The 20442-nt window shown below is 41.6% G+C and overlaps 1 protein-coding gene across 3 annotated transcripts in view; it reads left to right on the top strand.

Annotated features, from left to right (window-relative positions):
* Positions 1-20442, top strand: part of grm3 (glutamate receptor, metabotropic 3) — a 188404-nt gene that overhangs the window by 118206 nt on the left and 49756 nt on the right. For all 3 annotated transcript variants that reach the window (XM_034176630.1, XM_034176626.1, XM_034176627.1), the window contains 2 exons: positions 3238-3507; positions 3995-4604. In XM_034176630.1, coding sequence (XP_034032521.1) covers positions 3238-3507; positions 3995-4604 — 880 coding nt within the window. The remainder of the gene's footprint in view (positions 1-3237; positions 3508-3994; positions 4605-20442) is intronic.

Raw genomic sequence — 20442 nt, 5'->3', positions numbered from 1 at the left:
GAAAATGTGTGGCGCATTATGAAGCGCAAAATACGACAACGGAGACCCCGGACTGTTGAACAACTGAAGTCGTACATCAAGCAAGAATGTGAAAGAATTCCACCAACAAAGCTTCAACAATTAGTGTCCTCAGTTCCAAAACGTTTATTGAGTGTTGTTAGAAGGAAAGGTGATGTAACACAGTGGTAAACCAGTGGTGTCAAAAGTACACACATTTGTTACTTAAGTAGAAGTATAGATACTGCAGTTTAAAAACACTCTGGTAAAAGTTGAAGTATCAACTTGACCTCTTTACTCAAGTAAAAGTGAAAAAGTATGTGCTCCAAAAAAAAAAAAAAAAAAAAAAGGTAGATGCCACTATATGAATTGAAAGCTTAATTTAAAAACTGATTCATTCTACATGTGGCCCAAGACCCAAAACCCAAAATTACCCCCCAACACCACCTGCATGAAAATGTTTCAATTCTAGAAGCTCTGAAATGCAATCTGGGACTATTCCAGACATTAAACTGCAGTGAGTGCAGCATCCATTTAGTGAGGAAAAAAAAAACCCCACAACTTTCCTTATTCAAATTCATTCCAGTAGTATTCTGCTCTTACTAGGATGCAGCAGTTTTCTAGTTTGGCAGATAGTTCTGGAGGAAATCACTGAAGAAATTAACACATTGAAAATATGGTTTGACCGAAACAAACTGTCATTAAATAAGAGAGGGATGAAGTGGAGGTGTAAGAGTCACTAGGTGTTCACAGGAAACACTTATTTATTTATGTATGTCTGTATTTATTTATGTATGTTCATTGTTAGTTGCTTTTATATTTTCTGTTGTGTTTCTATTCAGGTTCTTTTTGCCTGTTTCTCTAAAATTGTATATAATAATCATAAGATTATTACTATATAAACAAAAATAAATGTAAGAAATATTACAATTTGAAAACAAATGCACCTGAACGTGCTAAGTTTTAACATTGAAAATGCCATAGACATGCTAACGCGTTAGCGTCGCTCCCGTTTTTAAGTTATAAAATACATTTATCAACTGTTTCAGAAGACCATAACAGGTCGGTTTAACATAGAAAAGGTAAATAATACTCACAGAAGTATGCTCTTTAGGGTTTTAGCGGGGGAAAATTAAGCGAAAGAAAGAAAGAAATAATAAACAAAGCAATAGGTCGAAGCATTGCTTCAATCTGCGAAACACTGCTTCGATTGGTTCACGGTTCAAAGCAAAGCCGTGCTGCAGAAAAGTTGATTACAGGCGCACACGATGTGAAATACACTCAACAAAAATATAAACGCAACACTTTTGGTTTTGCTCCCATTTTGTATGAGATGAACTCAAAGATATAAAACTTTTTCCACATACACAATATCACCATTTCCCTCAAATAGTGTTCACAAACCAGTCTAAATCTGTGATAGTGAGCACTTCTGCTTTGCTGAGATAATCCATCCCACCTCACAGGTGTGCCATACCAAGATGCTGATTAGACACCATGATTAGTGCACAGACTGCCCACAATAAAAGGCCACTCTGAAAGGTGCAGTTTTGTTTCATTGGGGGGGGATACCAGTCAGTATCTGGTGTGACCACCATTTGCCTCATGTAGTGCAACACATCTCCTTTGTATCATCTGTGAAGAGAACACCTCTCCAACGTGCCAAACGCCAGCGAATGTGAGCATTTGCCCACTCAAGTCGGATACAACGACGAACTGGAGTCAGGTCGAGACCCCGATGAGGACGACGAGCATGCAGATGAGCTTCCCTGAGACGGTTTCTGACAGTTTGTGCAGAAATTCTTTGGTTATGCAAACCGATTGTTTCAGCAGCTGTCCGAGTGGCTGGTCTCTGACGATCTTGGAGGTGAACATGCTGGATGTGGAGGTCCTGGGCTGGTGTGGTTACACGTGGTCTGCAGTTGTGAGGCTGGTTGGATGTACTGCCAAATTCTCTGAAACGCCTTTGGAGACGGCTTATGGTAGAGAAATGAACATTCAATACACGAACAACAGCTCTGGTTGACATTCCTGCTGTCAGCATGCCAATTGCACGCTCCCTCAAATCTTGCGACATCTGTGGCATTGTGCTGTGTGATAAAACTGCACCTTTCAGAGTGGCCTTTTATTGTGGGCAGTCTAAGGCACACCTGTGCACTAATCATGGTGTCTAATCAGCATCTTGGTATGGCACACCTGTGAGGTGGGATGGATTATCTCAGCAAAGGAGAAGTGCTCACTATCACAGATTTAGACTGGTTTGTGAACAGTATTTGAGGGAAATGGTGATATTGTGTATGTGGAAAAACTTTTAGATCTTTGAGTTCATCTCATACAAAATGGGAGCAAAACCAAAAGTGTTGCGTTTATATTTTTGTTGAGTATATATATATATAAACATTAAACATTAAACTGAAGCCAAGAGTAATGAGGCTTTGTTTAAAAAATGTAAGGAATAGAAAGTGTGAATAGAATAGATACTTGTGTGAAAATGTAATGAGTAGAAGTCAGAAGTAGGTAGAAAAAAGTAATGGAGTAAAGTATAGATACCTAAAAAGTGTACTTAAGTACAGTAACGAAGTAGTTGTACTTCGTTACTTGACACCTCGTGGTAAACATACCACTGTCTCAGCTTTTTTGAAACATGTTGCAGGCATCCATTTCAAAGTGAGCAAATATTTGCACAAAAACAATCAAGTTCAGTTTGAACATTAAATATCTTGTCTTTGTGGTGTACTCAATTGAATATAGGTTGAAGAGGATTTGCAAATCATTGTATTCTGTTTTTATTTACATTTTACACAATGTTCCAACTTCATTATAGTCAGAGAACATCATCACAACATCAGCGACAACATTTTGGCCTAAGCGTAGGTGCTTATGTATTGAGGACTCCAGTAACTGGAAAAGGCAAAGGACATGTGCATGTTTCACCTGGCTTCAGCAGATAGATCATTACTGCCCGGGTGGTTGCTATCCAGGACCCAGTACAATTGCAAAGTGGGGCAGATAAAGAGATGCATGGTATCAGCACATGCTCCCAGACCTAACCTGACCTGCTGGCAAAGCTGAATACAGTGATGTTCAAAGATTTTACACAACCAGATGTTTTTGTATAAACTTGTATACATCACCTAAAAACAACACTGGTTTTGTTTTCAAGAGGAGGTGCTAAATGACCATTTGATTTTGGATTCATTTTAAAAAATGAAACTTTTCTTCATGTGTCTTTTCCTCCAGGTTGCCAATCTTTTGAGGCTCTTCCAGATCCCACAGATAAGCTATGCGTCTACCAGTGCCAAGCTGAGTGATAAGACCCGCTATGATTACTTTGCCCGCACGGTGCCCCCTGATTTCTACCAGGCGAAAGCCATGGCTGAGATTCTTCGGTTCTTCAATTGGACATACGTGTCCACTGTGGCATCGGAGGGTGACTATGGTGAAACAGGTATAGAGGCCTTTGAGCAGGAAGCTCGTATGAGGAACATCTGTATCGCCACTTCGGAAAAGGTGGGGCATGTTTAAATATACGGTGATTTTCTGTAATCCACAGTGATCACCAATTGCAAAAACCAAGATACCAGAATCCTATAGCTTTAATCTGCAGAGTTACACTGCTGTATGTCCTCGAGCTGCAGTGGTTACAATGAGGGGCAGTAGCACTGTGAGCCTCTGAAAGTTTGTCTTACTCTCTTATCTTGTCTTCCACACTAATGAGGTTTATATTCAACTGTTGTTATCAGCTATAAGCCAGAAAAAATTAGTGCTTATCTTCAAGAACTCGTACTTTTTCCCTTCTGCGCTCACAGTCACATTTTTCATCTCATTTGCCACAAAGATGTAATGTAACTAGATGTGCCAGCACAGACTGGAGTGCAGAACAAAATTAGTCTGAACTGAGATAAATGTTCACAAATGTTGCAAAACTGTATTTGACAATGCAATAAGCAAATATTTGGTTTAATTGTTCTTAAATTAAACCCTTCATCCTGTCCAGGTGGGACGTTCCAATGCTAAAAAGTCCTATGAAGCTGTGATCCGTCAACTTCTCCAGAAACCCAACGCCCGCGTGACTGTCCTCTTCCTGCGCAGTGATGATGCCAGGGAGCTGCTGTCAGCTGCTGCCAGGCTTAATGCCTCCTTCATATGGGTCGCCAGCGATGGCTGGGGTGCACAGGAAAGCATTGTCAAGGGAAACGAGGTCACTGCTGAAGGAGCCATCACACTTGAGCTGGCAGCCAATGCTGTGCCAGAATTCAACCGCTATTTCCTCAGCCTGAACCCAGTTAAAAACATTCGTAATCCGTGGTTCAGGGAATTCTGGGAGCAGCGCTTCCAGTGCTCTCTTGGGGGAGGAGGTGGAGGTGGTGCCGGACTGGGAGGGACACCTCTCCCACCATGTAACAAGGACTTGGCAATGGACAAGACCAGCTTTGAACCAGAGTCTAAGATCATGTTTGTGATAAATGCAGTGTATGCCATGGCCTACGCTCTGCATCACATGCAGCAGAGTGTGTGCTTCAACACCACCAAGCTGTGTGACAGCATGAAGGCCTTGGATGGACGCAGACTGTACAGGGATTACATCCTTAATGTCACTTTCACAGGTAAGACCCCAAGTCTAGCAATGATGAAGATTAATTCCCAAATTCTGAATGCATGACAGTTTAAAAATTGCATGTAATATGATGAAGAGCACAAGAAAAAAGAAACTAACCACCTTACAGAATGTTGTAAATTAAAAGTGCTACAACAAATCATCAATGGCAGCTCTGTCCAGACAAGTTCAAAAAAGATGCCATTGAGAAAAGGCTATGCTGCCTTCACAGCATAGTTTGGTTTGATGCAACAACATTACCTTAACGCTTGTGTAATGGAGGCCAACAGGTGTTGCTGTACATATGTAGCTAGTAATCCTCACTCCCAACAGCTCAAAAGGATTCTGTGGTCACAAGGCCAGATCCCTGGCTTTTAGCCTTCTGGTTAGAGTCTGACTCCCATGCCAAGGATCGTGAGTTCACGCCCCGAGGGGAGAGAAAGCGCGGAGTCATAACAAAACAAGGCAGAGTGCAGCCGCTACAGTGGTGCCGTGACCCGGATAGGAGTGAGTTTAGGGGGTGAGTGTAACGTAGACCAGCAGGTGTCACTGTGCATATGTAGCTAGTAAACCTCATTCCCAACAGCTCAAAAGGATTCTGTGGTCACAAGGCCAGATCCCTGGGCAGAGTCAAAACAACACAACACAGAGTGCAGCCGCTACACTAGAAAGCTCAAAACACTTTTCTGTGGATGTCATGTACATGTTCTCTTGTCTATATTCAACAATCTCGTGCTCAACATTTTGTCGACAGGGAAGCAAAAGTGGGACAAAGGGATAGGTCAAAAAAAAAAACTGGATGTTCATCAAGAAAACATGCTAGCTAAAGTTGAAATAGTACAAAGTCAATATTGCTCTTGGGCTTCCTTTTTGTCTGGATTGAGTCTTGTGTTTTGAGTAAAAACTGTGTTTGGGAAAATTATAAGTTGCATTTGTCAGTTGATGAACCAGTTCAGTCCTATTGTTAAAAAGTAACACTTTGCCACAGCCCCTCAGCACTGTTTTATCTTCAGAAAAAGAAGCCCTGTCATACAAGACATACAGCTCATAAAGCCTTTTATAAAGATAAGAGCAATTTTAAAATAATCACACCAATAACTGATATCATAATGTACTTAAATATTTAAAAAGACTTGCAATCATAATGTAACCAAAGAAGTTTGTTCCACTACTCTTTTGAAATGCTTTGGCAAATTTCCACTAAACCCAGTGTGTGAATATAGGTTGGACCCAAAATTGCACAAAATGCGTAGTTTTGGTCATTGGGTTTAAAGGTCAAACATATGTTTGTCTGTTTGTGTGTTTCCTTACTCCTCTTAGCTGCTTTTGCTGATTTCCACCACACTTGTATGTGTATGGGAGTCAGTACCAGAATTGCCCTTTCAGGGATTGTTGTGGTCAAGGTCAAGGTCATTGGGAATCAAAGGTCAAAATTAAGATTTTTTTTCCACTCTGATGTCCAGTCCTCCATCAATTTTCAACTGCTTCTCTCATTTAGCCTCATCAGGAACGGGAGCTCAACCCAACATATCAAACATCGGTAAAGACTTAGAGGATGCCCCGAACAGATCACCAGTCTTTCAAATACAGCCAGGTCTATAAGTTCAAGACACATACAGTAACTTGGAAATGTTCACGTAGTCATTCTTTGACTTGTCTAATGAAACCTGGCTGTAAAACTGATGATTTACATTGACAATCTATCTGATATTTAGTTTGTCCATTTCTGAAAATGGAGTACAAAGGGCCATGTTCCTCAATAGTTCATGCAAGAAGTAAAAGTAAAAGTCTACACTGTGCACAAACCTTGATTGTTTCATTTCAACACCATCATGGTGGTGTACAGAGAAAAAAATGACAAAAATTGTGTCACGTTTCAAATACGTATCCACCCGACTGCACTGAATAATAACCAGTCACTCTTGTGTTAACATCTATGGTCAGTTGAACACGATCACAGATTAGCCCAACCTGCATGTTTTTGGACTGCGGGAGGAAACTGAAGCAGCTACAGAAAACTCACATACCAACTTTCCAGCTGGAACTGGACAGTAACATCTATGACATGATCATGTAGCCCAGAGGACAAAATGTACTTGAACAAATGGTGGAAAATGTGATGCATATTGGTCAAAAGTAACTGTTGTAGGCCATGTGGCCCAAATCACCACTTCTCAGATTTGTTAATTAAGTGCCCCTTCACACATAACACAAAAGATGCAGAAACTGGAAGAAAATCCACGAACCAGAAACAAAATGGGGAACCATGTGCACGCTCGTGTTCGCACGCATGAACACAGTGCAAGCACATGGAAAGTTGTGCACACAGCAGCGGAGCAAAAAATGAATAAAACACCATAATTTATAATACTTATTTCCTGTTATAAAAAGCAGACTTAGCCTCCGCCTAGACGTACACTAGGAAGTACTGAAATGACGTGGATTACTGTTCTCACTTTCATGTTTTACATGAATTACCTGATGCGCTCGTCTCATGAAGAGCCGGCTCCCATCTCAAAGACTCGGACTCTTGCATCATAAACAGTGTTGTATAGTAACGAAGTAAAAATATTTCACTACTGTACTTAAGTACGTTTTGGGAGACTTTGTACTTTACCTGAGTTTTTTAATTCAGCTTACTTTCACTTTTACTTCACTACATTTCTGACCTTAAGTGCATACTTCTACTCCGATACATTTTCTATGCGCCATGCTGTTACTCGTTACAAAAAAAAACACACACACACACGAAAAAAGTCGTGTTTTCACCCAGAGACACCACTGATTACTAGTGACTGCAACGAAGTCAGGCCGATTTGTCATGAGGCATGTCCGATAGGCTTTTTTGCAGTTGTGCACTTGCGCACTTGGGGGTGTTTGTCAGGAAAATTATCATTTCTCTACATTGCAGCAGGTCTGTAATCAACTTTTCTGCAGCGCGGCTTTGCTTTGAACCTTGAACCAGTAGAAGCAGTGATTTGCAGATTGAAGCAGTGCTTCGATCTACGATTCATGGATTCATTGTTTTATTTCACTTTGTCCTAATTTTTTCATGCTAAAATCCTGAAGACCATATGTCTGTGAGTAATATTTAATATTTTTATGTTAAACCGACCTGTTATGGTCTTCTGAAACAGTTGATAGATGTATTTTATAACTTAAAAACAGGACAGATGCTAACGCATTAGCATGTCTATGGAGTTTTCAGTGTTAAAGTTAGCATTAAGCTGTTTGCATCAGCACGTTGTGTTGATTTGTTTTCTGTATAATTAATGGCTCAGTGTCCGTTGTCGTAAAAGAGTCAAATTGTAATTTTTTACAATTTTTTTACAAAACAATTTTAGAGAAAGAGACAAAAAGAACCTAATGAAACAAAACACAACAGAAAAGATAAAACATGTAACAATGAAAATAAATAAATACATATAGAAATAAATAACTGTTTCCTGTGAACACCTAGTGAGTAGCCTACTCTCATTTAGGTTTTGAAACCTTGTTTCTGAAGTGTTTTTGTGTGATGTGCACAATTTTCAGTATTTTGACTAAAACTACCAGTCATTTACAAGCCTAGATAAACTTTGTAATAAAAAAAAAATCAGTCCGTTTTTGATTATTAACATTTACTTGTACTTTTACTTTCAATACTTGAGTACATTTAGTTGTACATTACTTGTCATACTTAAGTACAATAAATACTAGATATTTTAAGACTTGCCGAGAGGGGGATCGAATGAGCACTCATAGGGCACTCGCTGTCTTTCGGCCGCTGATGTGCACGAATGGTTGTGGCAACAGGTGTACGAGGCATTTTAGGCAGCTCCGATTTGTCATGAATGGCATGCAATTCCTCCTTCATGCGCTAGTCGGGTTCAATCGTGTTATGTGTGAAGCGGCCCTAAAAGGTTCCGTAGCATGAAGCAGTTCAATTCAGTTTATTTATACAGTGCTAAATCACAACATTATTCTCCTCAAGCCGCTACACATGAGTAATGTACCTCAACCAAGTTTGATTATAGGAATAAACCTCAAACAGATCAGAGTTGGTGTTGTGACCATCTGCTTGTCAAATACTCCCCAAAAAAGAAGCTGGAGAGCAAGCTCCAGCAGAACAACATGATGGAGGTATGGTGTGGGATGAGACCCATCACTGGTCATGGTAAGAAGGCGGACCAGATGATGGAAGGAGACCTGAATGAAGCCAATGAGCTAAACCTGTTCTTCAACAAGTTTGACAACATGGCCTCTCATTGCTTCCCCTCCCCTGTGCACTCACCTCACACCCCAATTATTACCACCCCCCTCCTCTCACCAGTTGTGCGCCATTGCAGCTCCGTCCTGACGCACAAATTCCTCCACACGTCTTTCATTACAAAATCTCCTGTAACAGTGGAATGTGCCGCAAAATTGCTGATGTCCACCTCTTCCACAATTTCTCTGGTAGTCAGACGACGTCCCAGATCAACACAGCATTCACTTTGGAAATGATCTGGTCGTTTCAGCCTGTCAATGGCCGCTCGGAGCGCAGCGTGCCCTCCGCCGCTGTGGGCCATCTTTAATTCAGTTGTAATGCTCCTTAATTTGTGTGACGCCCAGAGTATCCTCACTGAAAGCCCTCTGAATCTTCCGAATGGTTTCCACCTGGCTGTCTCTCACAGTTTCTGGAAATATTTGATTCAGCGCTGCTCCAATCGCTCAGCCATTTCCCTGACAATGAAAATCCGACGAGGGGGGTGGAGCAGTGCTCACTCAAAGCCTGCCCACAGGCGAATGACGCAACCGACAGGCGTGAAAAAACTCACGCATGCGCACGAAGGTTCAAGCTTGGCTGATGCAAGTGCACATGATTCAAATCCATATAGTTTTCTAAAAAAATAAAAAGGTCGGATAGTTTTCTAACAGACCTCGTACAGTATATAACACTTTTCCATCTGCATCAGAAGTAGAGAAGCTTGAATCTTCGACTGGACTGGGTTGCTTGGCGCAAGGGTGTTTCGCTTCTAATCACAGAAGCTTCCTCAGCTAAAATTCTTGCTCTGGTAGACTGATTTCTGTCTTGACTCTTGTAGAGAAGAATAACAGAAGCCAGCAAAAGCTGGAGTTTAAACCTAACCAGACCCCTCCTACCGAGAAGCAGACTGCTATTGGCTAGTGACTAACAATTTCTCTAATTAGCACCTATTATGCTCTAGTTAGCACTTTCCTAATGACAAGGCAGCTGCCCCTCCTAAAGATGGGACTGACGACTCTCCTGACGAAGTCAATGACTCATTACCATGAACAAAAGACTGAAACTGCTTTGACCTGAGTACCCCATTGTAAACAGGGGACAAAGTGTGTCTCAGACCCCCTCCCCAGTTAAAGCTGGGTTTCAGCTATTTCACATGCAATGCTTCCTTCACTCCCATCTCAAACTTTAACTTCCTTGTCCTCAAATGTGTGGTTAGTGTCTTTAAAGTGGAGACGAACTGCAGACTGAGGTCCACCGGGGCCCTCTCTGTGGTGCTGGTATAGCCTTTTGTGCAACGGCTGCTTAGTCTCACCTATGTAGTGTTTGTTACAGTTTTCCTGAAGATCCTCTGTAGAAAAACTACAGAGGATCTTCAGACAGCACAAAATCCCAGTGTACTTTAAACCTGTTTAAAGTACACTGGGATTAAACCTGTTTAAAGTACGCCTCTACTGGTGGTTGGCTCTCACTGCGGTATTGTATCACTTCCTGTTCCGGAGCACAGCTGTGTTTTTCTGTATCTGTTAGCTGTTTAATCTGCACAGTTAGATTGATCAAGTTATCTAGATTACGATTTGTTTCCCAGTGTAATCTTTACGTGCCTTAACTAAAGCACTCCTTCTGCTGAATCACCTCTAAATTATTTACACATTATTCACTTTGCGTGTTTTTAGGAATCCGCTAGCTTAGTGTAGCTACTAGCTCTTAGCCGATTTAGCATGGCGGCTTCTCCTGTCTCTCCCGCACTTTTCTGCTCTGGGTGTGAAATGTTTAGTTATTCCTCGGCCTCCTTTAGCAGTAACGGTACTTGTAATAAGTGTAGCTTATTCGTAGCTTTGGAGGCCAGGCTGGGCGAATTGGAGACTCGGCTCCGCACCGTGGAAAATTCTACAGCTAGCCAGGCCCCTGTAGTCGGTGCAGACCAAGGTAGCTTAGCCGCCGTTAGTTACCCCCTGGCAGATCCCGAGCAGCCGGGAAAGCAGGCTGACTGGGTGACTGTGAGGAGGAAGCGTAGCCCTAAACAGAAGCCCCGTGTACACCATCAACCCGTTCACATCTCTAACCGTTTTTCCCCACTCGACGACACACCCGCCAAGGATCAAACTCTGGTTATTGGCGACTCTGTTTTGCGAAATGTGAAGTTAGCGACACCAGCAACCATAGTCAATTGTCTTCCGGGGGCCAGAGCAGGCGACATTGAAGGAAATTTGAAACTGCTGGCTAAGGCTAAACGTAAATTTGGTAAGATTGTAATTCACGTCGGCAGTAATGACACCCGGTTACGCCAATCGGAGGTCACTAAAATTAATATTAAATCGGTGTGTAACTTTGCAAAAACAATGTCGGACTCTGTAGTTTTCTTTGGGCCCCTCCCCAATCAGACCGGGAGTGACATGTTTAGCCGCATGTTCTCCTTGAATTGCTGGCTGTCTGAGTGGTGTCCAAAAAATGAGGTGGGCTTCATAGATAATTGGCAAAGCTTCTGGGGAAAACCTGGTCTTGTTAGGAGAGACGGCATCCATCCCACTTTGGATGGAGCAGCTCTCATTTCTAGAAATCTGGCCAATTTTCTTAAATCCTCCAAACCGTGACTATCCACGGTTGGGACCAGGAAGCAGAGTTGTAGTCTTACACACCTCTCTGCAGCTTCTCTCCCCCTGCCATCCCCTCATTACCCCATCCCCGTAGAGACGGTGCCTGCTCCCAGACTACCAATAACCAGCAAAAATCTATTTAAGCATAAAAATTCAAAAAGAAAAAATAATATAGCACCTTCAACATATTGATTTATTCTGCCTTACAGAAACCTGGTTACAGCAGGATGAATATGTTAGTTTAAATGAGTCAACACCCCCGAGTCACACTAACTGTCAGAATGCTCGTAGCACGGGCCGGGGCGGAGGATTAGCAGCAATCTTCCATTCCAGCTTATTAATTAATCAAAAACCCAGACAGAGCTTTAATTCATTTGAAAGCTTGACTCTTAGTCTTGTCCATCCAAATTGGAAGTCCCAAAAACCAGTTTTATTTGTTATTATCTATCGTCCACCTGGTCGTTACTGTGAGTTTCTCTGTGAATTTTCAGACCTTTTGTCTGACTTAGTGCTTAGCTCAGATAAGATAATTATAGTGGGCGATTTTAACATCCACACAGATGCTGAGAATGACAGCCTCAACACTGCATTTAATCTATTATTAGACTCTATTGGCTTTGCTCAAAAAGTAAATGAGTCCACCCACCACTTTAATCATATCTTAGATCTTGTTCTGACTTATGGTATGGAAATAGAAGACTTAACAGTATTCCCTGAAAACTCCCTTCTGTCTGATCATTTCTTAATAACATTTACATTTACTCTGATGGACTACCCAGCAGTGGGGAATAAGTTTCATTACACTAGAAGTCTTTCAGAAAGCGCTGTAACTAGGTTTAAGGATATGATTCCTTCTTTATGTTACCATCAACATGTTTATTAGACCCCATTCCTACCAGGCTGCTCAAGGAAGCCCTACCATTATTTAATGCTTCGATCTTAAATATGATCAATCTATCTTTGTTAGTTGGCTATGTACCACAGGCTTTTAAGGTGGCAGTAATTAAACCATTACTTAAAAAGCCATCACTTGACCCAGCTATCTTAGCTAATTATAGGCCAATCTCCAACCTTCCTTTTCTCTCAAAAATTCTTGAAAGGGTAGTTGTAAAACAGCTAACTGATCATCTGCAGAGGAATGGTCTATTTGAAGAGTTTCAGTCAGGTTTTAGAATTCATCATAGTACAGAAACAGCATTAGTGAAGGTTACAAATGATCTTCTTATGGCCTCGGACAGTGGACTCATCTCTGTGCTTGTTCTGTTAGACCTCAGTGCCGCTTTTGATACTGTTGACCATAAAATTTTATTACAGAGATTAGAGCATGCCATAGGTATTAAAGGCACTGCGCTGCGGTGGTTTGAATCATATTTGTCTAATAGATTACAATTTGTTAATGTAAATGGGGAATCTTCTTCACAGACTAAAGTTAATTATGGAGTTCCACAAGGTTCTGTGCTAGGACCAATTTTATTCACTTTATACATGCTTCCCTTAGGCAGTATTATTAGACGGTATTGCTTAAATTTTCATTGTTACGCAGATGATACCCAGCTTTATCTATCCATGAAGCCAGAGGACACACACCAATTAGCTAAACTGCAGGACTGTCTTACAGACATAAAGACATGGATGACCTCTAATTTCCTGCTTTTAAACTCAGATAAAACTGAAGTTATTGTACTTGGCCCCACAAATCTTAGAAACATGGTGTCTAACCAGATCCTTACTCTGGATGGCATTACCCTGACCTCTAGTAATACTGTGAGAAATCTTGGAGTCATTTTGATCAGGATATGTCATTCAAAGTGCATATTAAACAAATATGTAGGACTGCTTTTTTGCATTTACGCAATATCTCTAAAATCAGAAAGGTCTTGTCTCAGAGTGATGCTGAAAAACTAATTCATGCATTTATTTCCTCTAGGCTGGACTATTGTAATTCATTATTATCAGGTTGTCCTAAAAGTTCCCTAAAAAGCCTTCAGTTAATTCAAAATGCTGCAGCTAGAGTACTGACGGGGACTAGAAGGAGAGAGCATATCTCACCCATATTGGCCTCTCTTCATTGGCTTCCTGTTAATTCTAGAATAGAATTTAAAATTCTTCTTCTTACTTATAAGGTTTTGAATAATCAGGTCCCATCTTATCTTAGGGACCTCGTAGTACCATATCACCCCAATAGAGCGCTTCGCTCTCAGACTGCAGGCTTACTTGTAGTTCCTAGGGTTTGTAAGAGTAGAATGGGAGGCAGAGCCTTCAGCTTTCAGGCTCCTCTCCTGTGGAACCAGCTCCCAATTCAGATCAGGGAGACAGACACCCTCTCTACTTTTAAGATTAGGCTTAAAACTTTCCTTTTTGCTAAAGCTTATAGTTAGGGCTGGATCAGGTGACCCCGAACCATCCCTTAGTTATGCTGCTATAGACGTAGACTGCTGGGGGGTTCCCATGATGCACTGTTTCTTTCTCTTTTTGCTCTGTATGCACCACTCTGCATTTAATCATTAGTGATCGATCTCTGCTCCCCTCCACAGCATGTCTATTTCCTGGTTCTCTCCCTCAGCCCCAACCAGTCCCAGCAGAAGACTGCCCCTCCCTGAGCCTGGTTCTGCTGGAGGTTTCTTCCTGTTAAAAGGGAGTTTTTCCTTCCCACTGTAGCCAAGTGCTTGCTCATAGGGGGTCGTTTTGACCGTTGGGGTTTTACATAATTATTGTATGGCCTTGCCTTACAATATAAAGCGCCTTGGGGCAACTGTTTGTTGTGATTTGGCGCTATATAAAAAAATTGCTTGATTGATTGTTTACTTTGAGACAGAAATTAGTTCACCCTAAGGACAGGATCCCTAGTTACAAACAGAGCAATGTAGTGTATTCTATCAGATGTCAGGAAAACTGTAACAAACACTACATAGGTGAGACTAAGCAGCTGTTGCACAAAAGGCTATATCAGCACTGCAGAGAAGGCGCTAGTGGACCTCAGTCTGCAGGTCCTCTCCACCTTAAAGACACTAACCACACGTTTGAGGACAGGGAAGTTAAAATCTTAGCCAGAGAAAAGAAATGGTTTGAAATGGGAGTGAAGGAAGCATTGTATGTGAAACAGTTGAAACCCAACCTTAACCAGGAGGGGGTCTGAGACATGCTTTGTCCCCTGTTTACAATGGGGTACTCAGGTCAAAGCACTTTCAGTCTTTTGTTCATGGTAATGAGTCATTCACGTCGTCAGGAGAGGCGGCAGTCCCATCGTTAATAGGGTCAGCTGCCCTGTCATTAGGAGGGTGCTAACTAGCTTCTGTTATTCTTCTCTACAAGAGTCAAGACAGACATCAGACTACCAGAGCAAGAATTTTAGCTGAGGAAGCGTCTGCGATTAGAAGCGAAACGTCCTCGCGTCAAGCAACCCAGTCCAGTTGAACAGAAACATCTGCATCAGAAGCTCAATGGGCTTTACAATTATGCCTCACATTCACCCAGACACACTCACACAGCAATGTAATGTTGCTGCCATGCAAGGTGCTCACTACACACCGGGAGCAAGTAGGGGATTAGGGGCCTTGCCCAAGGGCTCTTAGTAATTTTCCAGTCTGGCTGGGTTTTGAGCCAAGGATCCTCGAGATCAGGGGTCACCAACCGTGTTCCTGGAGGGCACCTGCCCTGCATGTTTTCCACGTCTACCTAATCACACCTGATTTTTTTAAAACTGGTGTTTTTCAGCTCTTGATTGGCTGAGCACACCTGATAGAGTTAATTGCCTGGGAGTGGAACAGGGAGAGTTAGAAAACATGCAGGGCAGGTGCCCTCCAGGAACAGGGTTGGTGATCCCTGGTCTAGACTGAAGCCCAACACTTAACCATTACCTCCCCACTAATGTACAAAATACTAATGTGTTCGCAACGTGTTACATCTGGGTGGAGTAGAATCAGGCAGGTGAAGCATCTGGTCAAAGGACACAGACAGGCAGAATTAAGTCACCAAACCTGGAGTTAAACCAGCAGCTCAAAGGTCAGCAAGTCATCTCATTCACCACTGCATCTCTTATTCTGAAGCATACATGTACCAGGACAGAATTCTGGCTGACTAATTCTCAAAATCATGTGATTTATTTGGATGGTTTTTGTCAGAGGTGGGTAATCCTGACTTCAGTGAGGAAAAGTCCAACCACATATTAATTCCATCCACCCACTAAACCAGCTGTTTCTAATTAGTTCAGCTCTTCAGGCAGATAGATGATCTAAATCAACAAAATCACCTATTTTAGGTATACAGGTAAGTAGAGGCAACTTTGTTGTGATTTATATATATATATATATATATATATATATATATATATATATATATATATATATAAATGCTCCCATGCGTTGTTTCTACTTAATTATATATAGAAACAACACATGGGAGCATTTTTAACTTGACTTTTTATGGACCATAACTTTGGCGGTCTTAAAAAAGTCCATCACTACTTTTCCACACAAAGCTTAATCCCTGTACACAAGGGTCACCTTTGGACACAATAACACGAAGGAAAACTCCTGCTTCGATTTGATACATCAGTGAGAAAACTTGTCAGTTGAACACCAGAGGTTTGGGAACCACTGGTGTAAAAGTGGAGGTAGAAAAAGGTTTTCAAGGTGAATGAAGAGAAGTAAACAGGGGGGGACAAAGCGGCAGACAAGAATGTAGCTGCTATAACTCATTAATAGTCATCTCATGAACAGCACAGGGATGTTCTCCTTCCGAGCCATGAAACATAAAAGTAGTGAGACAAATCCACTTAATTGCTGTGTATTGTCAGAGACGGCTTGCCATTGACACCTATTACCCATGCGTAATTGATACGACACTACAAAGTTGCTTTGAGGAATGAGAGCTCCGCTTAATCCGTCAGCCATATTCTTCTCTCTTGCACTAATGAGATTGTGTGTGTTATAATAGCTGCTATAGCAGGCTGCCTGTCTGTCTGTCAGTCTCCGCAGACGCGAGAGCGAGGAAAGAGAGTGGGAAGGGGAGTCAGCTTGACTGACAGATGGCGTACAAAGAAAGCATTATAAATAAACTGCTGTGTCTCGGGGACTGACACAGGTTTAGAGGTGCTTATTCCTTCACCAACCGTGACCAGGAGTAGACATCAAAACAGCCAGATGAATGGCACAAACGCCGCAAGGGAGGAAGCGAAAGGAAGAATGGATGGAGGATGAGAGAATGGCATCACTTATTGAGGTGTCGAGGGGGAGAAAGAGAGAGAGAACTTCGAGATGAAACAGACAGGGAGACAAAATGGTAGGGGGGTGCAGTTTGGGGTAAGGTAAATGGGAGTGGGAGGGAGGAAGGGAAGGAACAAGGAAGCAGGGAGGCAGCGCCAGTGTGGGACATTATGCGTCAGCACAAGGAAAAGGATTCTCTTTGAAATTCCCCCATCTTTGGGCTTTTTTTTTTTTTTTTTTTTGCTCCCAATCAAAGGACTTGGAGCATTTCAGTGTGAAGGGACAAAGAAAGGAGGAAAATCAGAGGAAATACTCAGGGCAAATGAAGTCACAGCCGGCGATTGGCACGTTCACTAAATCACTCCCATATAGGCTGCATAGAGGAAAGGACGAAGGGGAGCCAGTTGAAAAGCGCAGCAGTGTTTTGTAATGCACAGGAAAGAACTTGAGGAGAGGAGAATCCTGCTGTGACGTTTCAGTCTCACTAGTTTTGTTTTTTTTGTTTTTTTTAACCTCTGATGTACATCTATAAAGTTCAAAGTTAGGGGTGTTTATCTCTCACTTTAAAATGATACGATATCCATCTACAAACTTGGGCTGTGATACAATTCAGTGATACTTATTATGGAACAATTCCACTGGATGCAATTTGATTCAGTGCAATATGATTTGTTGCGATACATTACAATCCAGTGCAGCTCTTTGTTTAAAGCTGTACCACCTCAGGGTTTTTTTTTTTTTTAAGATTTAAGCTATAAACAAATTCTTTGGCACCACTATAATTTGATTCCTTAGCATTTAAATAAGGGGTTTACAATATGATATTGCCAATATGATCCAAATTCACACTGTCTATAAAAAATAATATTTCTTCCCCGGAAGGAAAGAATTTCAAGCAATCAGATGCCGTGACCTATATTTGGTAGCAACGTCAGATCACGTGGGGGCTTCCCCGACTTGCACGAGGGATGCTGGGAAGCACACAGTGACAGCCAATCGGAGTAAAGAAAGGCAACGTGACATCAGATGTCTGCCCGCTCAAACAAAATAAACCACGATGGTGAGAAAGGCTCTGAATCACTTTATTTCTGTGTAAATCTCATGTTTCTCATATATTTTGTAAAGGGGTACAAAAGAAGCGGTACAACCCCAATTCCAGTGAAGTTGGGACGTTGTGTAAAATGTAAATAAAACCAGAATACAATGATTTGCAAATCCTCTTCAACCTATATTCAATTGAATAAACCACAAAGACAAGATATTTAATGTTCAAACTAAAACTTTATTGTTTTTGTGCAAATATTTGCTCATTTTGAAATGGATGCCTGGAGCATGTTTCAAAAAAGCTGGGACAGTGGTTTGTTTACCACTGTGTTACATCACCTTTCCTTCTAACAACACTCAATAATCATTTTGGAACTGAGGATACTAATTGTTGAAGCTTTGTAGGTGGAATTCTTTCCCATTCTTACTTGATGTACGACTCCAGTTGTTCAACAGTCCTGGGTCTCCGTTGTCGTATTTTGCACTTCATAATATGCAACACATTTTCAATGGGTGACAAGTCTGGACTGCAGGCAGGCCAGTCTAGTATAACCACTCTTTTTCTATGAAGCCACGCTGTGTGGCAGCATGTGTTGCTCCAAAACCTGGATGTACCTTTCACCATTGATGGTGCCATCACAAATGTGTAAGTTGCCCATGCAATGGGCACTGCACACCCCCATACCATCACAGATACTGGCTTTTGAACTTTGCGCTGGTAACAATCTGGATGGGGTTTTTTCTCTTTGAAATTTGAAATATGGACTCATCAGACCACAGCACACTTTTCCACTTTGCGTCTGTCCATTTCAACTGAGCTCAGGTCCAGAGAAGGCGGTGGCGTTTCTGGTTGTTGTTTATGTTTGGCTTTCACTTGGTATGGTAGAATGTTAACTTGCACTTGTAGACATAGCGACAAAGTGTGTTAACTGACAATGGTTTTCTGAAGTGTTCCTGAGCCCACGCAGTAAGATCCTTTATACAATGATCTCGGTTTTTAATGCAGTACCCTCTGAGGGATCAAAGGTCACAGGCATTCAATGTTGGTTTTTAGCCTTGCCGCTTACGTTTAGAAAGTTCTCCAGATACTCTGAATCTTCTGATTATATTATGGACTGTAGATGATAGAATCCCTAAATTCCTTGCAATTGAACATTGAGAAACATTGTTCTTAAACTGTTGGACTATTTTTCCATGCAGTTGTACACAAAGTGGTGATTCTCGCCCCATCTTTGCTTGTGAATGGCTGAGCCTTTTGGGGATGCTTCTTTTATGCCCTGACACTCACAATTAGTGTCCTCAGTTCCCAAATGCTTATTGAGTGTTGTTAGAAGGAAAGGTGATGTAACACAGTGGTAAACATACCACTGTCTCAGCTTTTTTGAAATGTGTTGCAGGTATCCATTTCAAAATGAGCAAATATTTGCACAAAAACAAAAACGTTTATCAGTTTGAACATTAAAAATCTCATCTTTGTGGTGTGTTCAACTGAATATAGGTTGAAGATGATTTGCAAATCATTGTATTCTGGTTTTATTTACATTTTACACAATATCCCAACTGCATTGGAATTGGGGCTGTAGGACTCAATAAGCATTTCAGCTTCTCCCTGCTCCTTCTCGAGCAAATTTCTTTTTCTTTTTTCTGTTAAATCAATATTATGTGTTGATTTTGGAGATTTAGTTTTCATGTCTATTTCTCATTGTGTCTGTTCGAGATGAAATAAAATAATAACAACAATGCCAATAATAATAATAAAGGTTAGCGAGTGGCCATGTGACAGACTGGCGTCCTGTCCAGGGTCTACCCTGCCTTACATAAGGCTACTGGGATAGGCTCCAGTGACACCCCCCCCCATGACCTGAATTGGAGTAGATGGTTGAAGACGGGTGAGTGACTGAGGTTAGCAAGAAATAAATCTTTAAAACATTGTTTTTGAAACCAGTTAACACCTCTGAAGTGATTTGCAAGACATATTACGGATGTTATGGTGTATGCCCCAGGAACACATATCACGTAAGTGTGTCAGGTCAAAACCTCATGCATGTGCACACGCACTTCCTCCTCAAGACTCCTTTAGAAGGACAACAAAATATTCACTATGGAAGTCCGCCAAGGTAAATACACTCAACAAAAATATAAACGCAACACTTTTGGTTTTGCTCCCATTTTGTATGAGATGAAATCAAAGATCTAAAACTTTTTCCACATACACAATATCACCATTTCCCTCAAATATTGTTCACAAACCAGTCTAAATCTGTGATAGTGAGCACTTCTCCTTTGCTGAGATAATCCATCCCACCTCACAGGTGTGCCATATCAAGATGCTGATTAGACACCATGATTAGTGCACAGGTGTGCCTTAGACTGCCCACAATAAAAGGCCACTCTGAAAGGTGCAGTTTTGTTTTATTGGGGGGGATACCAGTCAGTATCTGGTGTGACCACCATTTGCCTCATGCAGTGCAACACATCTCCTTCGCATAGAGTTGATCAGGTTGTTAATTGTGGCCTGTGGAATGTTGGTCCACTCCTCTTCAATGGCTGTGCGAAGTTGCTGGATATTGGCAGGAACTGGTACACGCTGTCGTATACGCCGGTCCAGAGCATCCCAAACATGCTCAATGGGTGACATGTCCGGTGAGTATGCCGGCCATGCAAGAACTGTGACATTTTCAGCTTCCAAGAATTGTGTACAGATCCTTGCAACATGGGGCCATGCATTATCCTGCTGCAACATGAGGTGATGTTCTTGGATGTTGGCACAACAATGGG

This window comes from Thalassophryne amazonica, chromosome 8 (assembly GCF_902500255.1).
Source record: "Thalassophryne amazonica chromosome 8, fThaAma1.1, whole genome shotgun sequence".
NCBI lineage: Eukaryota > Metazoa > Chordata > Actinopteri > Batrachoidiformes > Batrachoididae > Thalassophryne > Thalassophryne amazonica.
This window is presented reverse-complemented; position numbering and strand designations above follow the sequence as displayed.